The sequence below is a fragment of the Candoia aspera genome, chromosome 17, assembly GCF_035149785.1.
Source record: "Candoia aspera isolate rCanAsp1 chromosome 17, rCanAsp1.hap2, whole genome shotgun sequence".
NCBI lineage: Eukaryota > Metazoa > Chordata > Lepidosauria > Squamata > Boidae > Candoia > Candoia aspera.
The window spans coordinates 3,288,490-3,315,952 of NC_086169.1; the positions used below are offsets into that span (position 1 = coordinate 3,288,490).

A 27,463-nucleotide genomic window follows, 5' to 3' on the forward strand; every position below is an offset into this window, starting at 1 on the left:
AGCAGCTTCCCCCCAAAGCCGCCCCACGGAGGGGAATTTTTTAAAATACCTGACATCATTTCTTGTTTCTTTTCCCATCTTCCCCAACCCACCCCCTAAACTTCTGGGGGAATCCAGCTCCCCCCACCGTGGGGCAGGAACCTTAATCGGTTGAGAAAAGACAAAAAAAAAAAAAACCCAACACCTCGTTTGGAGCATGGCTGAGTTTGGAATGGCTTCTCATGCCTTCCCCCCTTTGTCTTTAAAAAGAAAAAAAATACTGTAAAATGCCACCTTGACTTTTTCTAGTTGTCCTCTGTCTGTTTCCCCGCAGGACAATCAGTCCCGCTGTACTTCTGCTGTAGTCATAATTTTGAATTAATCTTTTTTTTTTTTTAAGTCCCTTGTCACGCTCCTCAAGTTGCCCGCTCCTGCGAATCGCTCCGTGGCCTGTTTCCTAATTTCAGCCATTTCCAATTTCTCTTTGGCTCCCAAGTGGGGGCTCCCAAAATGTTTGTAGAGGAATTTATAGAGCGACTGGCAAAAAATAATCTCTTTGGGAAAGGTATGTACAAGTAGTCCTCGACTTACGACCACAATTGGGACTGGAACTTCCATTGCTAAGTGAGGAGGTTGTTAAGTGAGTCACACTTGATTTTGCCACCTATTTTGCCGCAGTCATTCAATAAGTCACTGCGGTCGTTGAGCGAATCCAGCTTCCCCCATTGACTTTGCTTGTTGGAAGCCAGCTGGGACGATTGCCAATGGCGATCATGTGACCCTGGTACGCTACAACCGTTGTAAGTGTGAGCCAGTTGCCAAGCACCTGAATTTTGATCATGTGACCGCAGGGACGCTCCAACAGTTGTAAGCTCAAGGAACGGTTGCAAGTCACTTTCTCCAGCACCATCATAACTTTGAATGGTTGCTAAACAAATGGTCGTAAGTTGAGGACTACCTGTAGTCCCCCAGAAACCAAGAGCAGGTGGGAAGATATCTCAGCAAATTGTTTCCACACAGGTTTAAATCTTGTAGCATAGATTTCTTGGCTCAACCAGGGCGCGAAATCCGTAACATGAACATGGAATCAAATTTCCCCCCCGTTGTTAAAATGACACTAGATTCTCCTTCCCTGAAGGGCTCCTCATAAAACTAAACAAGTCTTTGTTGTGTGTCACTTCTTAGTTTCTTCTGTGGCGAGGCTAGTTTTGCACCCTGAATTTCCATCCTCCCTCCAGCTGTAGTTCTGGATCCGTTTGATCTTCCGTCAAGACAAAGCTCCCCCCCCCAAAAAGGTGGCCTCTTTTCAAAACAAGGATTCCTGGGGTCGATCTATCATCTACTGCTGTTGCTCGCTGAAAAATGCCCAAGTCAGGTGGAACAGAAGATTGCCAACATCTTCCCCACTTGGAAGCCGCTTCCGATGGGATCCTTGCGTTCCCACTGGAAGTTAAGGCGCCGAAATACGATAAATTCTGTTTTGACACGGATCGACCCTCCGCAATTCCTGCACAGGCTGAATTGAGGCTCAAGAGGGTGCTTGTTAAACGCACAGGAGTGGCAATTTGATTGTGTTTTCCGAAAAGGCTTTTTCTGTAAGTATTGAAGTGTTTGTGAAGATACGGTGCCCGGAGAGTACATTTCCCCCCTCTCGACCCTGTTTTTATCAAACGCTCCTCCTCGGCCCTGGATTTTTTATCGCGGTTCGTCCCCATGCGGGACAAGAGCTATGCTGGATTGTTCACTGGTTGTCGCTGCAGAATTTCTGATAATTAAAAGCAGGATGGGGGGTGGATTCATGCCCGCAACGCCGGGGGCTTGGCAGAAATCGGCCAGTCCTGCCAATGATCTTTCTCAGACCCAGAGGCAGCTTTTTGCAAGGAAACTGGGCAAACCAGCATAGCCCAAGCACACTTCGTTCGGGCTGTGAGACGTGGCAAGAACCCGGGGCTGAACTCAAAGTTGTCTGCCAAGTTTGCTCTCGAGATAAAACCAGCAGCAGCGATTGCTTCAGATTAGGCTGAGGCTAGATTCCAGTCTGAAAACCCAGAAGAGCCTTCAGGATTGGTGGACTATTGCTCTATACCCCGTTTTTTAATTTGAATTAGGCCTCCCCCCTTGCCACCAAGTGCACAATGAGGACTACAATCTCCTTTTTCAGGAGAGAACCACACCGTCCGGTAGAGCTGGCTCACAATTCCGCGCAGTCCCTGAACTAGGTTTAAACTGGCCTAGGGACGGACAGAGGGTCCGATGGGGCGGACACCTTGCTATGTTCCCCCCTTCTTCCATTTCTTAGGCCATATTGTGAACTCAAAAAAAAAAAGTTTTAATTGTTCGCGTTGGTTTTGGGGTTTTTAAACTCTCGAACAGATGTGTAGTTCCAACCCGAGCCGGGAGAGGGCGCTGTGACCACACGATTCTAGAGAATAAATTTTTTTTTGTTTCCTCTAAGCAATTGAGTTTTGCTCTTAGCAAAAGTTTGGGGAAAGAATCTTGCCGTGGGATCATTAAGGCTCCTGTCTCTTTCATGTCTTACTTACAGCTGTTTCTAGCCATGCACAGCCATCAAAATCTATTGAGCAGCAACGAGGGACTTGTAGTCATTATCCGTCTAATGCTAGGCGTGTGCCTCCCTGGGTAAGGGTCTATTTGTAATATAAATTAGCACGGGACAATGTTCTTTGTTCAATAGCCCAAAACAGCTGGGTTTGGAGAGGGGAGGAACATGCCAGGGGCTGTTCAAATCTTGGGAATAAATAAATTCCCAGATGGGGACCATTCATTCATTCATTCATTCATTCATTCATTCATTCATTCATTCCTATAGCTCTTAGTTATACATTCCTGTCTTTCTGCGTCCCAGAATGAATGGTTCTGGGTGGGCAGATGCTGCACCGATGCCTTTTCTCACTCCAAAGTTGCATGCATACTTAATTTTAAAAAATGTTGTGCCTTCAAGTCAGTGTAAATTTGGATCGTGGGGTCCCTCCTAATGCACCCATATGCATTTTTCTCTCAGAAATAATAGAAGGAGAAAGAAGAGGAGGAATGAGGGGGAGGTGGTAGACTTGGAGGTGGCTGAATAGGACTTGGGCTTTTTAAAAAAAAAAAAAAATGGACTCAAACAGGCCGGCTTTCATTTTCATGCTTTGGAGCTGGTAACCAGCTAGTCAAGGAAACTGGTTCTAAGCCTGGCTCTCGCCATGTTGCCCTTCAACTGCAGCCCTGCAGGGTATGGAAAGAAATTTGATCTTACTTCCCAGCGTGTTATAAATAAGACCTTTGTTGACAGTAACACACACACACACAGACACCACCTTCCTATGCCTGCAGTTCAGGCTTTAAAACCAGGAGAGTCACCAGTGAATTTAATGCCAATTTAGCTGGGCTGCTGTTACGTTAAATCCTGTCTGGGAGCTGCTACTGATGCAAACGCCTTTTAAATGAATGGAGGAATGAAGAAATGAAGATGTCCAACCCGTTGGGGGTTGGGGAGGGGTGGTAGGTCACCTGTAAGCACGTTGGGCAGACTTCTTGCAGTTTTTGCACACACTGCAACAGATGTGAGCCCTGCAAGTGGTTTTTTTTTTAAATCTGGGTTTCGTGTGAGGTGTGAATGAGTGAACCTTGGTGCCAGTGGCTTCGCTTGATACAGCGATTGATTCTTTTCCTCTTTTTTCCCCCTGGATGTTTGAGGGTTTCCATTTTCTCTTTCCAGCCGCCTTCCCCAGCCATCCTGAAGGGAAGTTAGACAACAATCCCCATCATCCCCAGCGCATCTGGCCACTAGCCCAGCACGACCTGAGCAACCTGGAAATGTTTGTCTAGAGACTCAAACCCAGACATTCTTATCCTCTGTTCCCTGATCTAGGGATCAAACCTGAAAATTCCTGTCTTGGCCTAAGTTTCTAGTTCTCATGATCCTTAATCCATGCTGATTGGTAGCAAAGCGCATGCCAAATCAGTCAGTTCAAACGATTGACCCATGAGTTATACTCTGTCCACTTTTAGTTCTCGCACTAATAGCTAGGGTTAGGTCTGATCAGCAGCCGCAAGAGACATTTTCCTGCGTCAAGAGCGAATTTTGTCCTTCTGTCCCACACGCTTCATCTCAACCCCAGCGGCCGGTCAGACGCAGCATTTGCCGGACTCCAGTGGGTCCAATGGCACTCCCCCCCTTTTTGGGATGGCTGCAGGCCACCATCAACCTGCTCCTGTGCTTGGAGAGGCGTGCGGTCCTGGTTTTCATCCTGCATGAGGAAAGAAGGCCATGATTTTTGCAGGCCCATCTGGAGCGCCAACTCTCCACCCTTGGCTCTGTTTTCGCTCGGTCCTCTTAGATCGGCTGCCAGGCAAGACCGGGGCCAGATCGGCACCCACTCAGCGTGGGCTGCTGACCTAACCAACGTCAGTTGCCGGCCGAGGACAAAACGCCCCGTTGGCTTGATGACGAAGTTCCACCAAGCTCTTCAGCATTTTTTTTCTGCGGGAGCCTGAAATGGGCAGCGCCAGAACAGAGAGTGACCATTTCAGCCAAAGCAGGGGAGGTCTTGATCCTGCCAGCTGTCCTCATTCTGCCTGGATCCAGGCCTGCAGGGAACTTTCTTTATGGATGGCCTTTGGCTGAGTCTTGCAGCCGTGACATCCAGACATCAGTTGTGGGTTGGATTACAGGAAAAGCCGAGCTTTGCTACCAACCCATTGCTAAGCACCAGGGCTTTGCCAGAAAGGAAAAAAAAATAGAATTATGCATTGTCTACTTGTACACAAACACACACACACACTCCCTTTCTGTGGCCAGACTGTTCCCTAACACTGCCCCCAAAGAGGATGGTTTTGTTTTTCGGTTGCAAAACGAAACCAGAACTTTCCCACCCTTGGTTTCTGTTGCAGACAGCTTAAATCTTCTTTCCCACCCGTTGGCCCAACCCTGCATTGTTCTGTTTCTCCAAGGCTGGCTTGTAAGAAGAAAAGAAATCCATGAGCCTGGGAGGTGGGCTGTGGGCCAGAAAGCTTCCAGGGGCTGACCCAGTCTACCTTGGAGTGGTCGTGTTGCAGTAGGAAGCGCAAAGGGAGGGAGCATCCTGTTTTGCCCAAACCCAGAAGTGGCCTGCTGTGGCATTCTGGAGGGAGATCTTTCCCACCGGCCAACCTCCCTAGAAATTTGACATTCGTCGCTGGTCCCCCATTCCAACGCTAACCGGGTCTAGCCTGGCTTGGATTTTGGAGCTGAACCGGCATCCATTAAGTGAGTTTGGGCTGAGAGGAGCCCAGTCACAAAATTGCATTTTGTAAGAACAAAATAGGTACCCTGAAGCAGCGGGTCTGGCAGGAGGAGGAGGAGGGAGAGATGGAAAAGGAGGAGGAGGAGGAGAAGTTGGAGAAGGACAAGAAGGTGGACAAAGGTGGAGAAGGAGGAAGGAAAGGAGAAGAAGAAGATGGAGGAAGAGGCTGTGGAGAAGAGGTTGTTCAAGTGGCGTCATTTTGCAGAGAAACATTCTTTGCAAAGATGAGAAACGCCAAACCGAGCTCCTTTGGCATTCCTGACATTTCCACTGGCCAACGGGCACCAGGAGAATCTTTTCAACGTCCAGCTGCTACTGGGGGGGCGGGATGAAATCCCAGAAGCTTGGGGAGGGGAGGGCAGCGACCCACCAACCCCTCCCTTCATTGTGAGAGCCAGCGAACATGAAGAATGGGGATGCGGCCCACCAGACACACCCTGCCCAGCCACACTACTTGCCAACCATTCATCCCCAGTGACGCAAGACCCGTAAAGTCACTTCTTGCTCTTCTGAAGGAAACCCTTGCTGGGAGCGCCTCCTTAGGAAACCGAGGCACGTAGAAATCAACGCTGCTCTTAGGGCAGAGGGTGGAAATCCACTCCCTAGCCTTTCGGTCTGCTTCCTCGTCACTCCAACGAGGATAAACCAAGCTTAATTGGTGGCTTTGCGCTACGTGGTTCCACCAGCCCGGGTGGGGCGAAACTGGGAAGCGGGGGGCGGCCTGTTTGAGGATCGCTTCCAAACATGCCAGGCCTGGTTTCTGCCCAAATTCAGGGCGTGCGGGAAAGAGATCCTTCCCCATTTCCCCCCTAATATCTCCCCATCCTGCTTGGAGCCTTTGAATGCTCCAAATTCACTGGGTGGCCCTCATCCGCCTCCAGGAATTCTCCGGGCAGAAGGCTTCCTAACCCTATTTTAATTTATTTGCCATGCAACAGCTGGTCTGCTGCGCGGTCAATGCAGCTGGATGGTTGCATAGCTCCGGCGGTGGTACGGTGCGGCGTTCAGCAGGGGGCTGGGCTAAATGACCTCGACGGCCCCTCCTGGCTTTAACCCCTCCCGATCCTAGGCCTCGAGGGATTATTTACGCAAGTCCACCTTCTTTGCCTCGAGTTGCGCGAAACGAGGAAAACAAACCAGGTTTGTTTCTGTTTGCCGCTCGCCGCTCGCCGCTCACCGTGTCACCAGCACTTTCGGCTCGCCCGCAGCTGAAGCCAGGCCAGCCCTGTTTTCTCACCCCTCCAGCTCCCCGCCCTGCCATTCATCTTAGCCAATTCAAACATTTAATTTTGCTTCCTCATTTTTCTTGGCTGCCGTTGGGCCGGCAGGTGCTGGAAGCATCTGGTTCCACCATTTGGAGCAGGACGCAAACCTGCCTTGGTTTTGAAAGAGGGGCCCAGCTTCTCCCCGAAGGTGGGAACAGGAAGGGGAGCTAATTCTCCTTGGGAGAAGAAAATCCTGGGATTGAACAGCGGTCAGAGGCTGGGTATGGCTTGAAAGCCGATGTGTGACGCGACACATCAGGATGTGCGCCGTACGGGTTCAAAAGCGTGCGTTGGTGCAAGGAACCACCTTTGGAGAAGCAAGGCCCATTTATTGGATGCCGGACCTCCTTTTCCTCCTGTTATGAACTGACGCAGGCTTACTGGGGAAGTAGAAGGGGGGGAAACACTACAAAAAGGTCATTTTGGTGCCCGTGGACCACTTTTGTGCAGTGTTTTACTGCCCGTCAGTCCTGCATAACAACACTGTCCCTAGCTGAATTTCTTCCTGGTCTTTCAACACGGAAGCCTTGTTCGTGTTGATTATGGTCGATGTTGTGTGTGTGTGTTTTTTAAAAAAGAGTTGTTTTTAATAACTCTGTTGGCAAAGCAGGTTTGGGTTTTTTTCTCTCTCTCTGAACCCTTGCCAGCGCTCAGGAGCTGAATGTCCTGCCTGCAACGCAGTTCTAGGAAGCCTTATGGTAACCTTGATTGGAGTTGGTCTGCTCAAGGCAAAAGTTGTTTTTATTGGGATTTAAAGGTAGTCCTCAAGGCCATTCCGAATATTCACAGGTGCAATGCCCCTGAAAATTGAAGCCCAGTTTTACAGCATTCTGTAAAACTTGCTTCCTGCCTTTAAAAATAAGTTGCTAGTCCTCAAGGCCATTCCAAATATTCACAGGTGCAATGCCCCTGAAAATTGAAGCCCAGTTTTACAGCGTTCTGTAAAACTTGCTTCCTGCCTTTAAAAATAAGTTTCTAGTCCTCAAGGCCATTCCGAATATTCACAGGTGCAATGCCCCTGAAAATTGAAGCCCAGTTTTACAGCGTTCTGTAAAACTTGCTTCCTGCCTTTAAAAATAAGTTTCTAGTCCTCAAGGCCATTCCAAATATTCACAGGTGCAATGCCCCTGAAAATTGAAGCCCAGTTTTACAGCCTTCTGTAAAACTTGCTTCCTGCCTTTAAGAATAAGTTTCTAGTCCTCAAGGCCATTCCAAATATTCACAGGTGCAATGCCCCTGAAAATTGAAGCCCAGTTTTACAGCTTTCTGTAAAACTTGCTTCCTGCCTTTAAAAATAAGTTTCTAGTCCTCAAGGCCATTCTGAATATTCACAGCTGCAATGCCCCTGAAAATTGAAGCCCAAACTCTCTGAGTCCAATCCTCCGTAGACCCTTTCCTGCCTGGCTGAAGATTGCCCCATCTTCCTCACCAAGGTAATAAATTATTCAAATTAGGCAGCTCAGGATGGATGCATAAGGGTTCCAGAATTCATTATTTCTTGGTTCTGGACTTTGTAGGTTGGAGATAAAAATGTGCAACAGCAGGGGAGAGTTATAGCTCTATTTACACATATGCGTCAGTTCTGAGTTGGTCACCATGACTGGGAAGTGTGTCAGGATAACTCATGTTTGACCAAACAAGGAAAAGGAAGGTTGGTTTGGTCCAAATGTGAATCCTTGATGAGATGCCTTTCCAGCCCTGAAGTTCCTATTCCGGTATTTATTGCTTTGTTCTTACTGTTTTATGGGTGATAGATGATACATCTGGCTTCTCTTGATGCTGAGCTGCAGCAGTGCATTGTGGGAAAGCTGGGGGATGCTCAGCTTGCAGTGCATTGTGGGAAACTCCTGCCCAGTGGCTTCTGGGAAGCGTTCAGACACAAATGATGGGGATGCTGGGAATCTTACTCTTTGAAATTGGAGGGACGACAAACTGTTGAAATTCTGCTACAAAGCCAGGCGGGTGTGTGTTGGTTTTTGAGAGAAAAATAAAATAGTTGCCACCGTGCACAGCTCGATAAAATTACTGAAGCTTTTCCTTTTCCCGGAATATTCAGTTTCATTGTGAGGTTTGAGAGAATGTTTTGAACCGAGGCTATTCCCCACTTCCCAAAGTAGGTTGTTTGCTTGACGTTTCTCCTTTAGCATATTTCCCCAGAATGCTAATATTTCTGTATTTGTGCATTTTGTATGCTGTTCTTAACCCTGCACGCCATCCTGGATCTTCTGACATATTAATATCTAATAGATTAATAATTATCATTTGCAGAAAGGATTGCAGGAATTTATAGTATGTGAGCAACTTGGCTTTCGCGGGAAGGACCGCAGAAACCTGATTTGCAGAAAGTGAATTTGCTGGAATCTTAGCAATGCTCTTTTGCAGAGAGAATGGCCAGAAATATTACTTTGCAGCAATCTTACCTATCACTCATTTTAGGGGCAGAAAGAATAGCAGAAATCTAATTGGCAGAAGTCCAACAGAGTAATGGTGAGTTGCCTAAAAGAATATTTATTTATTTATTCTGGCAATCTTTGGGCGGGGGGCGGGGTTCTCTGAGTCTGCTGCTGGCACTCCCATGGGGCTCTTTTCCATGCAGAAGGTCCCAAAGTGATCCACTGGATCTCTGGGGAGTAGGGAGGTGTCTGGAGAGACATTGCCAGAGTTGAAATCTGGATGGATCCAGACACTGAGATAAGAGTTAACCGCCCAGAGTCCCTCCTTTGGGGGGAGATGGGCGGTGATAAAAATTTGATAAATAAAGTAAAGTAAGAAGTAAAGTAAAAAGTCAAGTGTAAAGTCAAGTAAAACAATAAAATAAAATAAAATAAGTAGAAGAGTTATGGGGGGGGGGTCCTTTCCCAAGTCCTACCCCAAAGAAATACTTTATCCCTCAATGTTGAAAGAGTTTATTTTATTCTATAAGGTCATGAATACATACTTTCTTGGGGATGCCCCAGCCTGCCGGCTTCAGGGCTCTATTGATCCGTAATCAAGACCCAGCCGTTCTCCGACTCCCACCCATCTTAAGCCTTGGGGGCAGAGATGGCCCTCTGAAATCAAGAATTGGGGCTCCCCTTATCCTTCCCCTCGCAGGTACAATTGCCCAGGATTTTATTAAGGTGCTGGTGGGATCTTCTGTAGTGGCTGGAAGATCTTAGGGGCAGAAGCCAACTTCCTTTGGGCTTCGTAAGAAGAGGGGGGATTTTGAGATCCATTTAAGGGGGGGTTTAAACCAGATATTGGTTTAATATTTTTTTTTTCTTGATTGTATAGTTTTAGTAAATAACATTGTTACTTTGCTATGGTTTATTTTTGATGTGGTGTAAATATATTGAGAGCTCTTGCACTGAAGTCAAGTTCCTTGTATGTCCAATCATACTTGGCCAATAAAGTGTTCTATCTATCTGTTGGTTGCTGTTTCTAAAGAGCCAATGGGGGAGCCTTCCCCTCTCCCCTTTCAGCCTGCTGACTCGCCTTCTCTTCCAATGATTTTTATTTTCTGAGAATGTCCTTATTTGACTTGTAGGCCGCCCGCTCCCCCAAAGACCCAGCGGGGCCTGAATGAGGCTGCCGCGGGAAGTGGAATGCTCTCCTTCACCCCCACGGAGGGGGGATGCTCATCACTTTTGGGCAGGGGGTTGGACTAGATGACCTCTATCAGCCCTTTCAACTGCTGGATTCCACAAGGTGGGAAAGACTGGTGCTTTGCTTCCTATTTGTTTATGTCCAAATGAGGAATCAAAAAGGCTGTCTGGGGCCCAGGGAAGGCTGGGGATGTGCAAAGAAAGACGCCGCAGCCTTGCCCGCCCAACTTTTGAATTTAATTCATTCCATTCCTTCATGTCTCCGAGGATGGCTTCTCAGGAACTTTTCCTTTCAAGGGGGGCAAGGGACGGATGGGGGAGGCCGTTGTCTTGCCCTTCTCTCTGCGTCCACGAAATCGCAGCCTGGAAGCGATTCGGAGCAAAACCTGAAACCTTCCACCTTCAACTCCTCTTCCCCAAAGGCAGAACAGAGATGTACAGGTAGTCCCCACTTAACAACCACACTTAGTGACGGTTCAGACTTACAACGGTGCTGAAAAAGCTGACTTATGACCAGTCCTCACACTTACGACCGTGGCAGCATCCCCACAGTCATGTGATCATGAGTTGGGCACTTGGCAACCGATTCGCATTTATGACCGTCACAGCATCCCGTGGTCATGTGATCGCCATTTTCCACCTTCCCAGCCAGCTTCTGGAAAGCAAAATCGGGGAACCGTGCAATTCGCTTAACGACCATGTAGTTCACTTAACACCCGTGGTGATTTGCTTAACGACTGCCACAAAAAAAGGTCGTAAAATTGGGTCAGATTTGCTTAATGACCACTTAGCCGCCGAATTTCAGGTCCCAATTGTGGCTGTTAAGCGAGGACTACCTGAATTGGCACCTTCTCCTGCTGTGGGCCTTCCTCCCCATAAATTAATAAAGTAAATTATTGGCCATAAATTAATAAAGTAAATTATTGGCCATAAATTAATAAAGTAAATTATTGGCCATAAATTAATAAAGTAAAATAGTCTTTCCGAAAGGTGAATGTGCCAAGCATGAGAGAGTTCATTGATTTGGGTTCCTGTCGAGATGCTTGTGGCAGGAAGTTCCTCTGGTCCTGAGCACTCCTATCCCTGCTTTGAAGGAAATGGCCGGCTGTGTAAATAAGTTGCTAAAAGCATCTAGTCCTCATTGCTCCCAACGTATTAAAGGCAGCTCACTGGTGGCCCAGAGACCCACTTCCTCTGAGAAGAGCCGTCCATAATCCTGCTGGTGGTAAACGGAGGAGCGAGGGACTCTTTTGAAGCCAGAATTTAGCCCCACTTTCTCACTGGAGCCCAGAAGTCCCAACGGCGTCCAAAAATGAACTTGGCTTGCCAAAGTTCAATTTTCCAAACCCCCCTCCAAAGTCCAGCTGTAGGAAGGGCGCCCCCTACAGGTCATCGTTGGCCATGGCAGTGTTGGTGTAAGAGAAGGGCCTCGTGCCATTTTTGGGTTGTGTCTGTGGAGGAAGCAGAAAAGAGACTGTTGGTCCCACCGATTCGCAGCTGCCCCCAGCCTCCATCCAGGTATTTTATAAGACGATACAGTTCACACAATACGCTAAACCCTGTGTTGGGCTGAGTGCAGCTGAACCCGGCTGTCAGGCTAGTGCAGATCCTACTCAATGGCTGTCACTGACAATTCTGGGAATTGAAGTCCCCACATCTGGTGGGCACGCATGTCAAAGATGGTGGGCTTTGCCCTTTGCTACTGGTGCATTTTGCAAACTTGGGGGCTCGACTGTTGGGTGAAGGTCACTGTTTCTGGCTTGTTCTAGGAATCATAGCTTGATGGGGGGGCGAACCCGGACTACAATGCCCATCCCTCCCTGCCAGCACACCTTTGGTCTTGAGCTACTATTTCTGGGGAGCAGATGTTTGCAGAAAGTGCAGGAAATTCTTACCGTTCGAATGCAATAAGGGAGAGTCAGAAATGGCTGATTAAACTTCCCAAATTCTTTGTCAAGGCGTGGCAGTGTTTAGACACCCCCAGTAAGCTGTGAAGGCCTGGGTTCTCTAGTTGCTAGAAAAATGACTTTGCCACGTAATTTTTTTTTTTAAATAAACCTAAACCAAATATACCGGTTTGCATATCACAAAGACTGTTAGAACATTGTGGAGGGAGAAACATGGAGGTGGAGTTTATCGCAGGTGGAAAAAAGGGTGACTCATTTGGGGGGGGCACTTGTGAATGGCAAAAGGCCTCCGAAACTGAGTGTGCCTTTGCTCTTCGGTCATTTATTAACATGACACAAACAAACAAAAAATGGTTTTGGTCTGTGATTCAGTGGGGCCTCTCCTGCATTGCTTTCCATTCGCAAGCACCCATCAACTAAGAATCAACAGAAGGAAGGAAGGAGGGAGGGAGGGAGGGAAGGGAAAGAAGAAAGGAAGGAGGAAGGGAAGGGAGGAAGGAGGGAAGGAGGAAGGAAGGAAGGAAGGAAGGAAGGAAGGAAGGAAGGAAGGAAGGAAGGAAGGAAAGGGAATAAAAGAAGGGAAAGGATGGGAAGGAAAGAGGGAGAGAGGGACAAAGCAAGGAGGGAGGGAAGAGAAAGAAAAAAAGGAAGGAAGGAAGGAGGGAAGGAAGGAAGGAAGGAAGGAAGGAAAGGGAATAAAAGAAGGAGGGAAAGGATGGGAAGGAAAGAGGGAGAGAGGGACAAAGCAAGGAGGGAGGGAAGAGAAAGAAAAAAAGGAAGGAAGGAAGGAAGGAAGGAGGGAAGGAAGGAAGGAAGGAAGGAAGGAAGGAAGGAAGGAAGGAAAGGGAATAAAAGAAGGGAAAGGATGGGAAGGAAAGAGGGAGAGAGGGACAAAGCAAGGAGGGAGGGAAGAGAAAGAAAAAAGGAAGGAAGCAAGGAAGCAAGGAAGGAAGGAAGGAAAAGAAAACCCCTCCCATCTAGTTAAGAAAATCAATTTCCCCATGAAAACCGCTCCTATCTTTTCTCCCTGGATTTATACTCTCCCTGGAGGCTTAAAAAAAATGCAGGAGGACCTTTCCAAACTTTCCAATGAGGACCAGAACCTTGCTTGGGCTTCTCCCTGCTGAGAAAAAGCAGACCCATCCCTGCAGGGCCGATTCAGCCCTCCCCAGACCACCCTGGCTTGGATGATTGGACCCCGTTGAGGAGCCAGCTGTTGTTGTGGAAAGCTTGGGCAACATCCAGAAATGTCAATGTCGTGTGTAAACATCGCCTGGTCACGAGGGTGGGGAACAGCCAGGCCAGCTGAGGGTTTGTCCCCCCCCCCCCCCGCAACAATCAAGGGCAAACAAAGTCTGGGAAACTCTCTCTGGGGGACCTGGGGAGGCAGGGAGATGAATAAGCCAGCCTTCACTCCTTTCTTCCTAGCCCCCACTGGTGCTGAGCTGGATATTTGCATAGCCACCAGTGTTTGCCCAGCCTGGACTGGAACGGATGTGGCCAGCTCGGTCAGGAAGAAGCAGGGAATGGGCATGGAGATATTAGATTCGCCCTGCCGCTGGCCAGCTTTCCTTTCTTTTCAGCTCTGCCCGGCTGCGGAGAATGGGCACCACTCGGGCATTGGTTCACCCTGGCACAGTGGATGCTTTGAACCTTCCCCAGGGTCTGGGGCCTGGAAAGAAGGGGGGTCACTGAGAAATGACTCCCCCCATCCATCATACAGGGCCCTAGGATCCATGGGAGGAAAGAAACATTTTTGCTAACATGCTATAAACCAGCCTTTCTCAACCTCTTGACCCCGGAGGAACCCTCGAAATATTTCTCAGGCCTCAGGGAACCCCTGCACATTCAGGCTCCAATATAGGCCAGAAGTTACAAAATTATTCTATTCTTTTCATGGGTAGGCCCATATCTATGCATGAACAGTGTTCTTAAACTGAAAATAAAGCATGAAACTTCTCTCTTTAATGTGAAGTTGCCTGAATTTGAAATAATTTTTTAAATAAATCATGATCTCCCAGGGAACCCCTAGTGACCTCTCGTGGAACCCTAGGGTGCCACGCAACCCTGGTTGAGCAATCCTGCTGTAAACATCCCCCCCCTCCACTTCCTTTTTCATCTCGAAGTCCTGCACACTTTGCTTCCTAAAGTCCAGCCTTGCCGCAGCAAAGGTACAGCCACATCAACCTCGGCTCACCTGGCCACAGCGGGGGAGCCGGCTTTTTACACCGGCTAGAAGATGGGCAGGCTGCCCTTCTGAGGGCAGAGATGGCGCAGCCCGCAGGCACCCCTGATTTGGGATCCGCAGAACAGAGTCTGCGTAACCCTACTGTAGGGATCTCAATGGCTTCCGGTTTGGAGAACGTTGGGGTATGCTTGAGGCTCACCTCATTGTAAGGGTTCTGCTTGTTGCCGGGGGCCATGTACCGGCCGTGGGTCTGGTAAGTGGGGTACTCGTTCATGGGGTGGTACGCTTCGTGGTTGCTCAGCAATTCCATGTTTCCACGTTGGTTCCTTCGACACCAGTGGATGAGCTGTGACAGAGTGGAGGAGAGAAACACTTGATGGGAAGGAAATGAAAGGCCTGGAGGAACTTGGTTTGGAAAATAAGGGGCAGCTACAAGCAATGGGTGCCATTCGCCCCCTGCCTCATCGGAGGGGTAAACAGGCCTGGCTACGATGGGCCTGTGAGCTCAGACCCTTGGAGGAAAGATAAATAATGATGGGCAATGCCTTAATCTCCCATTCTGTTGCAAGGAAAGGCGTCTTAAGCAAAAACCCACTTTCTGGCTTTAACGGGAAACTAAAGAAAAAAAGATGGGCCTCTGTCCATGGCATTTTGGCCATTCGACCTAGATGGAGCCTCGATGTTGCAGAGCAGTCGCCTCTCCAAATGTCAGACACTAGGGGCAGATGATCAGGTTGGCTGATCCCCTTTGAACCTCACTTGGATGAGGACCTCTAATCTGGGACCTGGTGGGTCAGACTACATCTCCCTCCGAGAGGGACGGGAGTGATCGCTGGAAAACCTTGTTCGTTTGCCGGGCCGAACCCCACCCTTCGTGGACTAGGTTCTCCTTCGCTTCAGGTGGTTGCATTGCCTAGAGGACTCCTGGGCCAAGAGGAGTTGGAGGTGGGCAGCTGGAAACACAGACAGCCACAGCAAGAACTCACCAGCACCAATAATCCGAGAATCAGGAAGAAGACAAGGATGGAAACGAGGACAAGGAGAGCGATGCCCCAGCCTGGGACCGTCTTAGGGGCAGATGTCGGACCGGGGGACGTGGACGTTACTGTGAAAAGGAAAGGGAAGAAATCAGGCTTGTGCAGGAATCATGCAGGAGGACAGTGAGAAAAACAGACTGATCCAGTTGGTGGTTCTGACTCGGTGTCTTTGAGCAGTCCGCTATCCCCAAAGGATAGGCGTGATCCGAGCAGGACGGACGGTGTGCCAGGCTGGAAACTCATCACCGGTGGCCTGAGAGAAGGTCCCACTGGCCTGTGGTTGTAATAATAAAGATTTGGGTCGCCCTGAGCTGGAGAAGGTCCTTGTTGAAAACTAAAGTGGGGAATTTTGGTTCCACCTCTAGAAAAGCTGGATGCGGCAAACAGGCAAAATAGCAGGATAGCCGTGAATTTGCATCGGACAATCTTGGGCAGCGTTCCTGTTGGATCTGTCAGGCCGGATGGGGTAGAGATAGGGGACGGTGAGGTCTCAGCCCACCCTACGCCCCCTTTTTCTTGCACTCTACAGCCTCCCCCGCTTCTGCAAAAATTGGACAGCAAAAGCGCACCTTCTGGTTTTAACGGGAAACTAAAGAAAAAGGCTGAACTATCTCTCTGGAAAAAAAACACCACTTAAAAAGTCCTTTCTTGAAGTCAAGCCAAGGAAGAGGGGACAAAAACATGGCAAACCTCCTCCCCTGAAGACAACGTGTCACCACGTGGCCGCCCGCAACAACGGGCAGGTAAGTATCAATGAAAAGTGACTTGGCCCCCAAGCTGTCACCCATCCCTGTCTGAGAGGAAACGGGTGCTCTGCCTGGCTTCTGACCTGGTCCCTCCCTTGGCTGCCGTAAGGACTAGAAACTTGCTTCTGTGGTTTTGAAAGTGAGGATTTCAGAAGCTCCGTTCCGCCCTGCTGCCTCTAGCACGTTGAAAGAGACTTGGGGTACAGGGCGGTGGAAGGGGTGCTTGGCTCACATCCCCAACCCATCCGCCTTTCCCAAAAACGTCTTTCACCTGTCACTCTGTCCAAAATTAACCCGCCCCTGCTTGCGCTGTCTGCTGTATTCAAACGATGCTCTATGTCCCTCGCTGACATGTCCTTGTTTTGGAAGAGTATCTGGGATTCCACTGCCACAGAACCTGGTCTGTTGGTTAAAAAGAAAAGAAGAAAATTAAGAAATTCAAGAAACGAAGCCATCCCCCAAATCTTTTATGCAGGAATAGAACAAATACTTTGCAAAAGGAAAAAAACCCCAAGAGACAGGGAGTGCAAACATCTCTCCTCTTTGAGCAACACACTTTTTTTCCCATTCTTTTTTTTCAATAATATTTTGTATTAAAAGTTTCAACTACAATAGTAAAAGATAATACAAACTAAACAGAAAAATAGAATAAAAGGTGCAAGAAAGCAAAAGAGAGAGGAAAAAAGAGGGAAAAAAATCTAAGCGACTTCCCACCCTCATTACAAGTATAAACAATTTCAGTATCTCTTCACCTCCGCTTAATTAACAGATATAAAACGCTTCCTTCCTTCCTTCCTTCCTTCCTTCCTTCCTTCCTTCCTTCCTTCCTTCCTTCCTTCCTTCCTTCCTTCCCTCTCTCTCTCTCTCTCTCTCACTCTTTCTTTCTTTCTTTCTTTCTTTCTTTCTCTCTCTCTCTCTCTCTCTCACTCTTTCTTTCTTTCTTTCTTTCTTTCTTTCTTTCTTTCTCTCTCTCTCTCTCTCTCTCTCTCTCTCTTTCTTTCTTTCTTTCTTTCTTTCTTTCTTTCTTTTTCCCTTTTGAGGCGCAGAGTTCCGGTAAGCAAGGAGAAAAAGTCTGTCTCTCACCGCCTGGTTTTACTCATAAAGGAGTTGGAACACAGCGTAAAAGCAAACAAAATAAAATTCTACTCTAAAATTAAAAGCAGCAAAATAGAAGGGCAATAAAATAAAGCTCACGGCAGAGATACAGCAGGGAGGCACAACTTGAGTGAATTATTTGAAAGGACGGGAAAATCGTACCATTGGTGCTTACTCTGGTAGAAATGGCCTTACTTTGGCACCTGTTTTGGGAGACTTTTGGCACGGAGGGCCTTGGAGTTAACCGAACGACGCTAAAGGGGATTGCGGTGAGCCGGCTGCTTCAGCTTGCGGCTGCCCTTAACTTGAATTTTGACCGCCCCCAAAGGGGTTTTCGACGGAATTCTTTTTCCATACCTGAATGCGATTAGGGTGAAGCCTGCGTAACCCAGTGAGCACGTGCTACAGTTGTAAATGCTGTTATACTGTGGAAAGAAAGAGGGAAAGGAGAACATATATCGGGTTAGAAACGGAGCGAACGACTCGGGATTCAGAGAATAACTGCTCTGCCTATTTCCCACCACGTCTACCTGATGATTGAGATCTGTGTTCCTCAACCTTGGCCACTTTAAGATGGGTGGACTTCAACTCCCAGAGTTCCCTAGCCCGCATTGCCACAGTGGAGAACTCTGGGAGTTGAAGTCCACACATCTGAAATTGCCCCATTCAAAAAAATACTGATTTAGAACAGTGTCTCACAAACTTGGCAGCTTTAAGATGGGTGGACTTTACCCCAGAATTCCCCAGCCAGCATTCGTGGACTTCAATTCCCAGAATTCCCCAGCCAGCTTTGGGTTGGTTTCTGTATCTTTTTGTAAATCTGCTAGCCCTTATAGAGGTACTGAGAATTATCCTCTACACTGAGGCATATTTGGCACCCATAAGCAAGAATATTAATAGGCCTCCTTCTCATTTTGGATCCTTTACCGTCCCACTTTTTCCGAAACTAATTTTGCAGCAATGAGGACTAGAAACTTGACCCTGATCTGAAACAAAACCTCATCTCCTCAAATCTACAGCGGTTATCACACTTTTTTCTCTTGGTGACATAAATGAACCATTTCAGGTTTGGTGATTGGAGACTTAATTTTGGTGGGGAGGGTTGGAGGGCAGCAAAAAACGGAATTTGGAAGCCAAATGAGAGCCATAGCTTCTGGATTGCCCACCTCACCCAAATCTCAACAATGGTCCACTTCAACTCCAGTTTAGAAATAAACTCGGAAAAGAGCAGCACCTGAAGCTTGGAAGAGGTCTGACCCATTTGCTTCAAGCACAGAATTAAACCATTTAGTTCTACAGGTAGTCCTTGCTTAACGACCACAATTGGGACCAGAATTTCAGTTGCTAAGTGAAGCAGTTATTAAATGAATCCAACCCAATTTTATGACCTTTTTTGCAGTGGCCGTTAAGTGAATCACTGCAGACGTTAAGCAAACCACATGGTTGTTAAGCAAATCACGCAGTTCCCCATTCATTTTGCTTGCCAGATGCCAGCCAGGAAGGTTGAAAATGGTGATCATGTGACCACAGGATGCTGCGACAGTCATAAATGTGAACCAGTTGCCAAGTGCCCAAATCGTGATCATATGACTGCGGGAATGCTGCGCAGTCGTAAGTGTGAGGACTGGTCGTAAGTTGGTTTTTCCAGCACCATCGTAAGTCTGAACTATCACTAAACGAATGGTTGTTAAGCGAGGACTACCTGTATTTAAAGAGCCATAATTGTTTCCAAATCTGCCTTGGTACCTCTACTTTAACATATGCAAATCTCATGAAAGATGGTGTATTCTTTTCCGGGGGCGAATTAGAAGCCATCATTTTAAACAAGCATTCGAATGATGGTGGTGGGTCTCCATAGTTGTACTGAAAATTCACCACAATATTCCTGCACCCAGTCTCCCCGGGTGCCACAGAATAAACCTGAGAGGCACTCTCAAGAAATGCTGGCCTGGCCCACGCTATTGATCGTCCCTGCTATGACGAGCAGCACTCACCATGCTTCCGATTTTACTTTTCAGTTCGATGTATTCACGGCTAGCTGAGTTCTCCAAAGCAGCACTGAAATTCTTATTGGTGATGTGGAAGCTGACATCAAATATCCTTAATGGAACGGGAGGTGTTGAAGTGGTTGTCGTACTGGGAGCTCCACTGGGGGTACGCGATGGCTTTCCCGTTGTCCTGGGCTCAGGGGTGGCTTCAGATATGGTTGATTTTATCTTGGTGGGCGAGTGAGGGGCCTCAGCCGTGGAGAGCGTTTCCCCCTTGGTGGGCGAGTGAGGGGCCTCAGCCGTGGAGAGCGTTGCCCCCTTGGTGGGCGAGTGAGGGGTCTCAGCCGTGGAGAGCGTTGCCCCCGTGGGGGATGTCGATGTGATTCCCGCCGGGGGGGGCGAGGATGTAGAGCTGGATGTTAGCAGGGTAGCTGAAGCGGCATAAAGATCATTTTTAGCCACTTCCCAGGAATGCCTGACCATTTGTTGAGGAAGTCTTAGTTTTTATTTAGAGTCACGTAATTCCCTTCTACCCAAACAGCCTCTTTGTTCCTCCCAGAACATCTGGAAATTGGAACCCAGCAGGCAGTTTTTCATCGCTTTATCCGTTTGCCCCCCACGAACACCTTCTAAAACATTGTCCATTTTAGGAATGAAATCTGGGATAGTCTCACTAGCTGAGGAGCCAGTACCCTTTTCAGATGCCAATGGCCCCACCTCATTTTATTATTAGGTAGTCCTCGAGTTATGACCACAATTGGGACTGGGGCTTTGGTTGCTAAGTGAAGCGGCCATTTAGTGACCATGCCTGATTTTACAACCTTTTTTCTGCAGTTCTTAAGTGAATCACCATGGTTGTTAAGCAAATCTGGCTTCCATCATTAATTTTGCTTGTCAGAAGCCAGCAGGGAAGGTCCCAAATGGCGATCATGTGACCCCAGGATGCTGCAGCTGTCATAAATGCATGCCAGTTACCAAGCACCCAAATTTTGATCATGTGACTGCAAGGACACTGTGATGGTCATAAGTGTGAGAACCGTTTGTAAGTCACTTTTTTCAGCGCTGTCATAACTTTGATTGGTTGCTAAATGAATGGTCATAAGTCGAGGACTACCTGGAGATCTGAAGTGGTATAGCAAGATATAGGTTTTTAACCCCAGAATCTGCGGCAAGAAAAAAAAATTGTTCTTTTCCCCCTTCGGTGGCTTTATGTAATTATTCCCCCCATTTTCACCGGTTCCCCCCAAAGCGGAAAACGATTCTGCTGAAAACTGGGGCTGAACTTTGATAGCCCCATCTTCATGTCCTCTTTGTGACCCATTCTGGCCCAACCTATTTGCAAAATCCTAACAGTTAGGATTTCATCCGGATTTGGATTTTGACCAGGAGTTGTTTGGACGACAAAACCCATCACACGAAAGCAGTTCTAAATCTGGAAAAGCAGGTGGGGCCAATGGGGATATACCCCATTTGATGCACCCCCAGGAGTTCATTTCGACATGCCCCACGGCCTTTTGAAAAAAATCCTCTGCAGATGGATTGTTTGCCGTGCCGGGCAGGGAAGGAACAAGGGAGCGTCTGATGGATGCATTCCCTACCCAAAGGGACAGCAAAAGCCCACGTTCTGATTTTTAGCGGGAAACCAAAGAAAAAAGCCGAAGCATCTCTCTGCAAAAACAAACCCACAACTTAAAAAATCCTTTCTTGAAATCAAGCCAAGGAAGAGGGGGAAAAAACACCGCGAACGTCCTCCTCTGAAGACAACGTGTCACCACGTGGCCACCCGCAACAACGGGCAGGTAAGTATCAATGAAAAGTGACTTGGCCCCCAAGCTGTCACCCATCCCTGTCTGAGAGGAAACGGGTGCTCTGCCTGGCTTCTGACGTGGTCCCTCCCTTGGCTGCCGTAAGGACTAGAAACTTGCTTCTGTGGTTTTGAAAGTGAGGATTTCAGAAGCTCCGTTCCGCCCTGCTGCCTCTAGCACGTTGAAAGAGATTTGGGGTACAGGGCGGTGGAAGGGGTGCTTGGCTCACATCCCCAACCCATCCGCCTTTCCCAAAAACGTCTTTCACCTGTCACTCTGTCCAATGTTAAATTTGCCCTGCTCGCGTTGTCTGCTGTATTCAAACGATGCTCTACGTCCTTCGCTGACATGTTTTTGCTTTCGAATGATAACTCTGAATCCACTGCGACAGAACCTGGTCTGTTGGTTAAAAAGAAAAGAAGGAATTCAAGAATTGAAGCCATTCCCCAAGTCTTTTATGCAGGAATGGAACAAATACTTTGCAAAAAAACAAACAAACAAGAAACAGGAAGTGCAAACATCTCCCTCTTTGAGCAACACACTTTTCTCTCCATTCTTTTTTTTTAATAATATTTTATATTAAAAGTCTCAACTAGAATAGTAAAAGATAATAAAACTAGACAGAAAAAGAAAAATAGAATAAAAGGTGCAAGAAAGGAAAAAAAAGAAAAAAGGAAGAAAAAAATCCAAGTAACTGACTTCCCGCCCTCATCATGACAGGTATAAACAGTTTCACTATCTCGTCGTCTCTGCTTAATTAACAGATACAAAACTCTTCTTTCTTTCTTTCTTTCTTTCTTTCTTTCTTTCTTTCTTTCTTTCTTCTTTCTCTCTCTCTCTCTCTCTCGCTCTTTCTTTCTTTCTTTCTTTCGTTCTTTCTTTCTTTCTTTCTTTTTCCCTTTTGAGGCGCAGAGTTCCGGTAAGCAAGGAGAAAAAGTCTGTCTCTCACCGCCTGGTTTTACTCATAAAGGAGTTGGAACACAGCGTAAAAGCAAACAAAATAAAATTCCACTCTAAAATTAAAACCAGCAAAAATAGAAGGGCAATAAAATAAAGCTCGCGGCAGAGATACAGCAGGGAGGCACAACTTGAGTGAATTATTTGAAAGCACGGGAAAATCGTACCATTGGTGCTTACTCTGGTAGAAATGGCCTTACTTTGGCACCTGTTTTGGGAGACTTTTGGCACGGAGGGCCTTGGAGTTAACCGAACGACGCTAAAGGGGATTGCGGTGAGCCGGCTGCTTCAGCTTGCGGCTGCCCTTAACTTGCTGCTGCCGAATTTTGACCGCCCCCGAAGGGGTTTTCGACGGAATTCTTTTTCCATACCTGAATGCGATTAGGGTGAAGCCTGCGTAACCCAGTGAGCACGTGCTACAGTTGTAAATGCTGTTATACTGTGGAAAGAAAGAGGGAAAGGAGAACATATATCGGGTTAGAAACGGAGCGAGCGACTCGGGATTCAGAGAATAACCGCTCTGCCTATTTCCCACCACGTCTACCTGATGATTGAGATCTGTGTTCCTCAACCTTGGCCACTTTAAGATGATGGGTTAATTTTGGTGGGGAGGGTTGGAGGGCAGCAAAAAACGGAATTTGGAAGCCAAATGAGAGCCATAGCTTCTGGATTGCCCACCTCACCCGAATCTGAACAACGGTCCGCTTCCACTCCAGTTTGGAAATAAACTCGGAAAAGAGCAGCACCTGAAGCTTGGGAAGAGGTCTGACCTGTTTGCGGCAAGCAGAGAGCTCAACCATTTGGGCACTCACCATGCTTCCGATTTTCCTTTTCAGTTCGATGTATTCACGGCTAGCTGAGTTCTCCAAAGCGGCACTGAAATTCTCATTGGTGATGTGGAAGCTGACATTAAATATCCTTAATGGAAGGGGAGGTGTTGAAGTGGTTGTCGTACTGGGAGCGCCACTGGGGGTAGGCGATGGCTTTCCCGTTGTCCTGGGCTCAGGGGTGGCTTCCGTTGTGGTTGACTTTATCTCGGTGGGCGAGTGAGGGGTCTCAGCCGTGGAGAGCGTTGCCCCCTTGGTGGGCGAGTGAGGGGTCTCAGCCGTGGAGAGCGTTGCCCCCTTGGTGGGCGAGTGAGGGGTCTCAGCCGTGGAGAGCGTTGCCCCCGTGGGGGATGTCGATGTGATTCCCGCCGGGGGGGGCGAGGATGCAGAGCTGGATGTTAGCAGGGTAGCTGAAGCGGCATAAAGATCATTTTTAGCCACTTCCCAGGAATGCCTGACCATTTGTTGAGGAAGTCTTAGTTTTTATTTAGAGTCACGTAATTCCCTTCTACCCAAACAGCCTCTTTGTTCCTCCCAGAACATCTGGAAATTGGAACCCGGCAGGCAGTTTTTCATCGCTTTATCCGTTTGCCCCCCACGAACACCTTCTAAAACATTGTCCATTTTAGGAATGAAATCTGGGATAGTCTCACTAGCTGAGGAGCCAGTACCCTTTTCAGATGCCAATGGCCCCACCTCATTTTATTATTAGGTAGTCCTCGAGTTATGACCACAATTGGGACTGGGGGGTTGGTTGCTAAGTGAAGCGGCCATTTAGTGACCGTGCCTGATTTTACAACCTTTTTTCTGCAGTTCTTAAGTGAATCACCATGGTTGTTAAGCAAATCTGGCTTCCATCATTAATTTTGCTTGTCAGAAGCCAGCAGGGAAGGTCACAAATGGCGATCATGTGACCCCGGGACGCTGCAGCTGTCATAAATGCATGCCAGTTACCAAGCACCCAAATTTTGATCATGTGACTGCAAGGACACTGTGATGGTCGTAAGTGTGAGAACCGTTTGTAAGTCACTTTTTTCAGCGCTGTCATAACTTTGATTGGTTGCTAAATGAATGGTCATAAGTCGAGGACTACCTGGAGATCTGAAGTGGTATAGCAAGATATAGGTTTTTAACCCCAGAATCTGCGGCAAGAAAAAAAAATTGTTCTTTTCCCCCTTCGGTGGCTTTATGTAATTATTCCCCCCATTTTCACCGGTTTCCCCCAAAGCGGAAAACGATTCTGCTGAAAACTGGGGCTGAACTTTGATAGCCCCATCTTCATGTCCTCTTTGTGACCCATTCTGGCCCAACCTATTTGCAAAATCCTAACAGTTAGGATTTCATCCGGATTTGGATTTTGACCAGGAGTTGTTTGGACGACAAAACCCATCACACGAAAGCAGTTCTAAATCTGGAAAAGCAGGTGGGGCCAATGGGGATATACCCCATTTGATGCACCCCCAGGAGTTCATTTCGACATGCCCCACGGCCTTTTGAAAAAAATCCTCTGCAGATGGATTGTTTGCCGTGCCGGGCAGGGAAGGAACAAGGGAGCGTCTGATGGATGCATTCCCTACCCAAAGGGACAGCAAGAGCCCACGTTCTGATTTTTAGCGGGAAACCAAAGAAAAAAGCCGAAGCATCTCTCTGCAAAAACAAACCCACAACTTAAAAAATCCTTTCTTGAAATCAAGCCAAGGAAGAGGGGGAAAAAACACCGCGAACGTCCTCCTCTGAAGACAACGTGTCACCACGTGGCCACCCGCAACAACGGGCAGGTAAGTATCAATGAAAAGTGACTTGGCCCCCAAGCTGTCACCCATCCCTGTCTGAGAGGAAACGGGTGCTCTGCCTGGCTTCTGACGTGGTCCCTCCCTTGGCTGCCGTAAGGACTAGAAACTTGCTTCTGTGGTTTTGAAAGTGAGGATTTCAGAAGCTCCGTTCCGCCCTGCTGCCTCTAGCACGTTGAAAGAGATTTGGGGTACAGGGCGGTGGAAGGGGTGCTTGGCTCACATCCCCAACCCATCCGCCTTTCCCAAAAACGTCTTTCACCTGTCACTCTGTCCAATGTTAAATTTGCCCTGCTCGCGTTGTCTGCTGTATTCAAACGATGCTCTACGTCCTTCGCTGACATGTTTTTGCTTTCGAATGATAACTCTGAATCCACTGCGACAGAACCTGGTCTGTTGGTTAAAAAGAAAAGAAGGAATTCAAGAATTGAAGCCATTCCCCAAGTCTTTTATGCAGGAATGGAACAAATACTTTGCAAAAAAACAAACAAACAAGAAACAGGAAGTGCAAACATCTCCCTCTTTGAGCAACACACTTTTCTCTCCATTCTTTTTTTTTAATAATATTTTATATTAAAAGTCTCAACTAGAATAGTAAAAGATAATAAAACTAGACAGAAAAAGAAAAATAGAATAAAAGGTGCAAGAAAGGAAAAAAAAGAAAAAAGGAAGAAAAAAATCCAAGTAACTGACTTCCCGCCCTCATCATGACAGGTATAAACAGTTTCACTATCTCGTCGTCTCTGCTTAATTAACAGATACAAAACTCTTCTTTCTTTCTTTCTTTCTTTCTTTCTTTCTTTCTTTCTTTCTTTCTTTCTTCTTTCTCTCTCTCTCTCTCTCTCGCTCTTTCTTTCTTTCTTTCGTTCTTTCGTTCTTTCTTTCTTTCTTTCTTTTTCCCTTTTGAGGCGCAGAGTTCCGGTAAGCAAGGAGAAAAAGTCTGTCTCTCACCGCCTGGTTTTACTCATAAAGGAGTTGGAACACAGCGTAAAAGCAAACAAAATAAAATTCCACTCTAAAATTAAAACCAGCAAAAATAGAAGGGCAATAAAATAAAGCTCGCGGCAGAGATACAGCAGGGAGGCACAACTTGAGTGAATTATTTGAAAGCACGGGAAAATCGTACCATTGGTGCTTACTCTGGTAGAAATGGCCTTACTTTGGCACCTGTTTTGGGAGACTTTTGGCACGGAGGGCCTTGGAGTTAACTGAACGACGCTAAAGGGGATTGCGGTGAGCCGGCTGCTTCAGCTTGCGGCTGCCCTTAACTTGCTGCTGCCGAATTTTGACCGCCCCCGAAGGGGTTTTCGACGGAATTCTTTTTCCATACCTGAATGCGATTAGGGTGAAGCCTGCGTAACCCAGTGAGCACGTGCTACAGTTGTAAATGCTGTTATACTGTGGAAAGAAAGAGGGAAAGGAGAACATATATCGGGTTAGAAACGGAGCGAGCGACTCGGGATTCAGAGAATAACCGCTCTGCCTATTTCCCACCACGTCTACCTGATGATTGAGATCTGTGTTCTTCAACCTTGGCCACTTTAAGACGATGGGTTAATTTTGGTGGGGAGGGTTGGAGGGCAGCAAAAAACGGAATTTGGAAGCCAAATGAGAGCCATAGCTTCTGGATTGCCCACCTCACCCGAATCTGAACAACGGTCCGCTTCCACTCCAGTTTGGAAATAAACTCGGAAAAGAGCAGCACCTGAAGCTTGGGAAGAGGTCTGACCTGTTTGCGGCAAGCAGAGAGCTCAACCATTTGGGCACTCACCATGCTTCCGATTTTCCTTTTCAGTTCGATGTATTCACGGCTAGCTGAGTTCTCCAAAGCGGCACTGAAATTCTCATTGGTGATGTGGAAGCTGACATTAAATATCCTTAATGGAAGGGGAGGTGTTGAAGTGGTTGTCGTACTGGGAGCGCCACTGGGGGTAGGCGATGGCTTTCCCGTTGTCCTGGGCTCAGGGGTGGCTTCCGTTGTGGTTGACTTTATCTCGGTGGGCGAGTGAGGGGTCTCAGCCGTGGAGAGCGTTGCCCCCTTGGTGGGCGAGTGAGGGGTCTCAGCCGTGGAGAGCGTTGCCCCCTTGGTGGGCGAGTGAGGGGTCTCAGCCGTGGAGAGCGTTGCCCCCGTGGGGGATGTCGATGTGATTCCCGCCGGGGGGGGCGAGGATGCAGAGCTGGATGTTAGCAGGGTAGCTGAAGCGGCATAAAGATCATTTTTAGCCACTTCCCAGGAATGCCTGACCATTTGTTGAGGAAGTCTTAGTTTTTATTTAGAGTCACGTAATTCCCTTCTACCCAAACAGCCTCTTTGTTCCTCCCAGAACATCTGGAAATTGGAACCCGGCAGGCAGTTTTTCATCGCTTTATCCGTTTGCCCCCCACGAACACCTTCTAAAACATTGTCCATTTTAGGAATGAAATCTGGGATAGTCTCACTAGCTGAGGAGCCAGTACCCTTTTCAGATGCCAATGGCCCCACCTCATTTTATTATTAGGTAGTCCTCGAGTTATGACCACAATTGGGACTGGGGGGTTGGTTGCTAAGTGAAGCGGCCATTTAGTGACCGTGCCTGATTTTACAACCTTTTTTCTGCAGTTCTTAAGTGAATCACCATGGTTGTTAAGCAAATCTGGCTTCCATCATTAATTTTGCTTGTCAGAAGCCAGCAGGGAAGGTCACAAATGGCGATCATGTGACCCCGGGACGCTGCAGCTGTCATAAATGCATGCCAGTTACCAAGCACCCAAATTTTGATCATGTGACTGCAAGGACACTGTGATGGTCGTAAGTGTGAGAAACGTTTGTAAGTCACTTTTTTCAGCGCTGTCATAACTTTGATTGGTTGCTAAATGAATGGTCATAAGTCGAGGACTACCTGGAGATCTGAAGTGGTATAGCAAGACATAGGTTTTTAACCCCAGAATCTGCGGCAAGAAAAAAAAATGGTTCTTTTCCCCCTTCGGTGGCTTTATGTAATTATTCCCCCCATTTTCACCGGTTCCC

The 27,463-nt window shown here is 47.6% G+C and overlaps 1 protein-coding gene across 1 annotated transcript; it reads right to left on the reverse strand.

The window, feature by feature from the left end:
* Positions 1-11,498: 11,498 nt before the first annotated feature.
* Positions 11,499-23,128, reverse strand: MUC1 (mucin 1, cell surface associated). Its single transcript, XM_063317202.1, has 9 exons — positions 22,523-23,128; positions 22,211-22,278; positions 21,151-21,281; positions 19,084-19,508; positions 17,447-17,514; positions 16,266-16,396; positions 15,198-15,316; positions 14,354-14,557; positions 11,499-11,567 (listed from the first exon to the last, which is right to left on the reverse strand). Exons 1-9 carry the CDS (start codon positions 23,126-23,128, stop codon positions 11,499-11,501), a joined length of 1,821 nt encoding a protein of 606 aa, XP_063173272.1.
* Between the last annotated feature and the right edge of the window lie 4,335 nt (positions 23,129-27,463).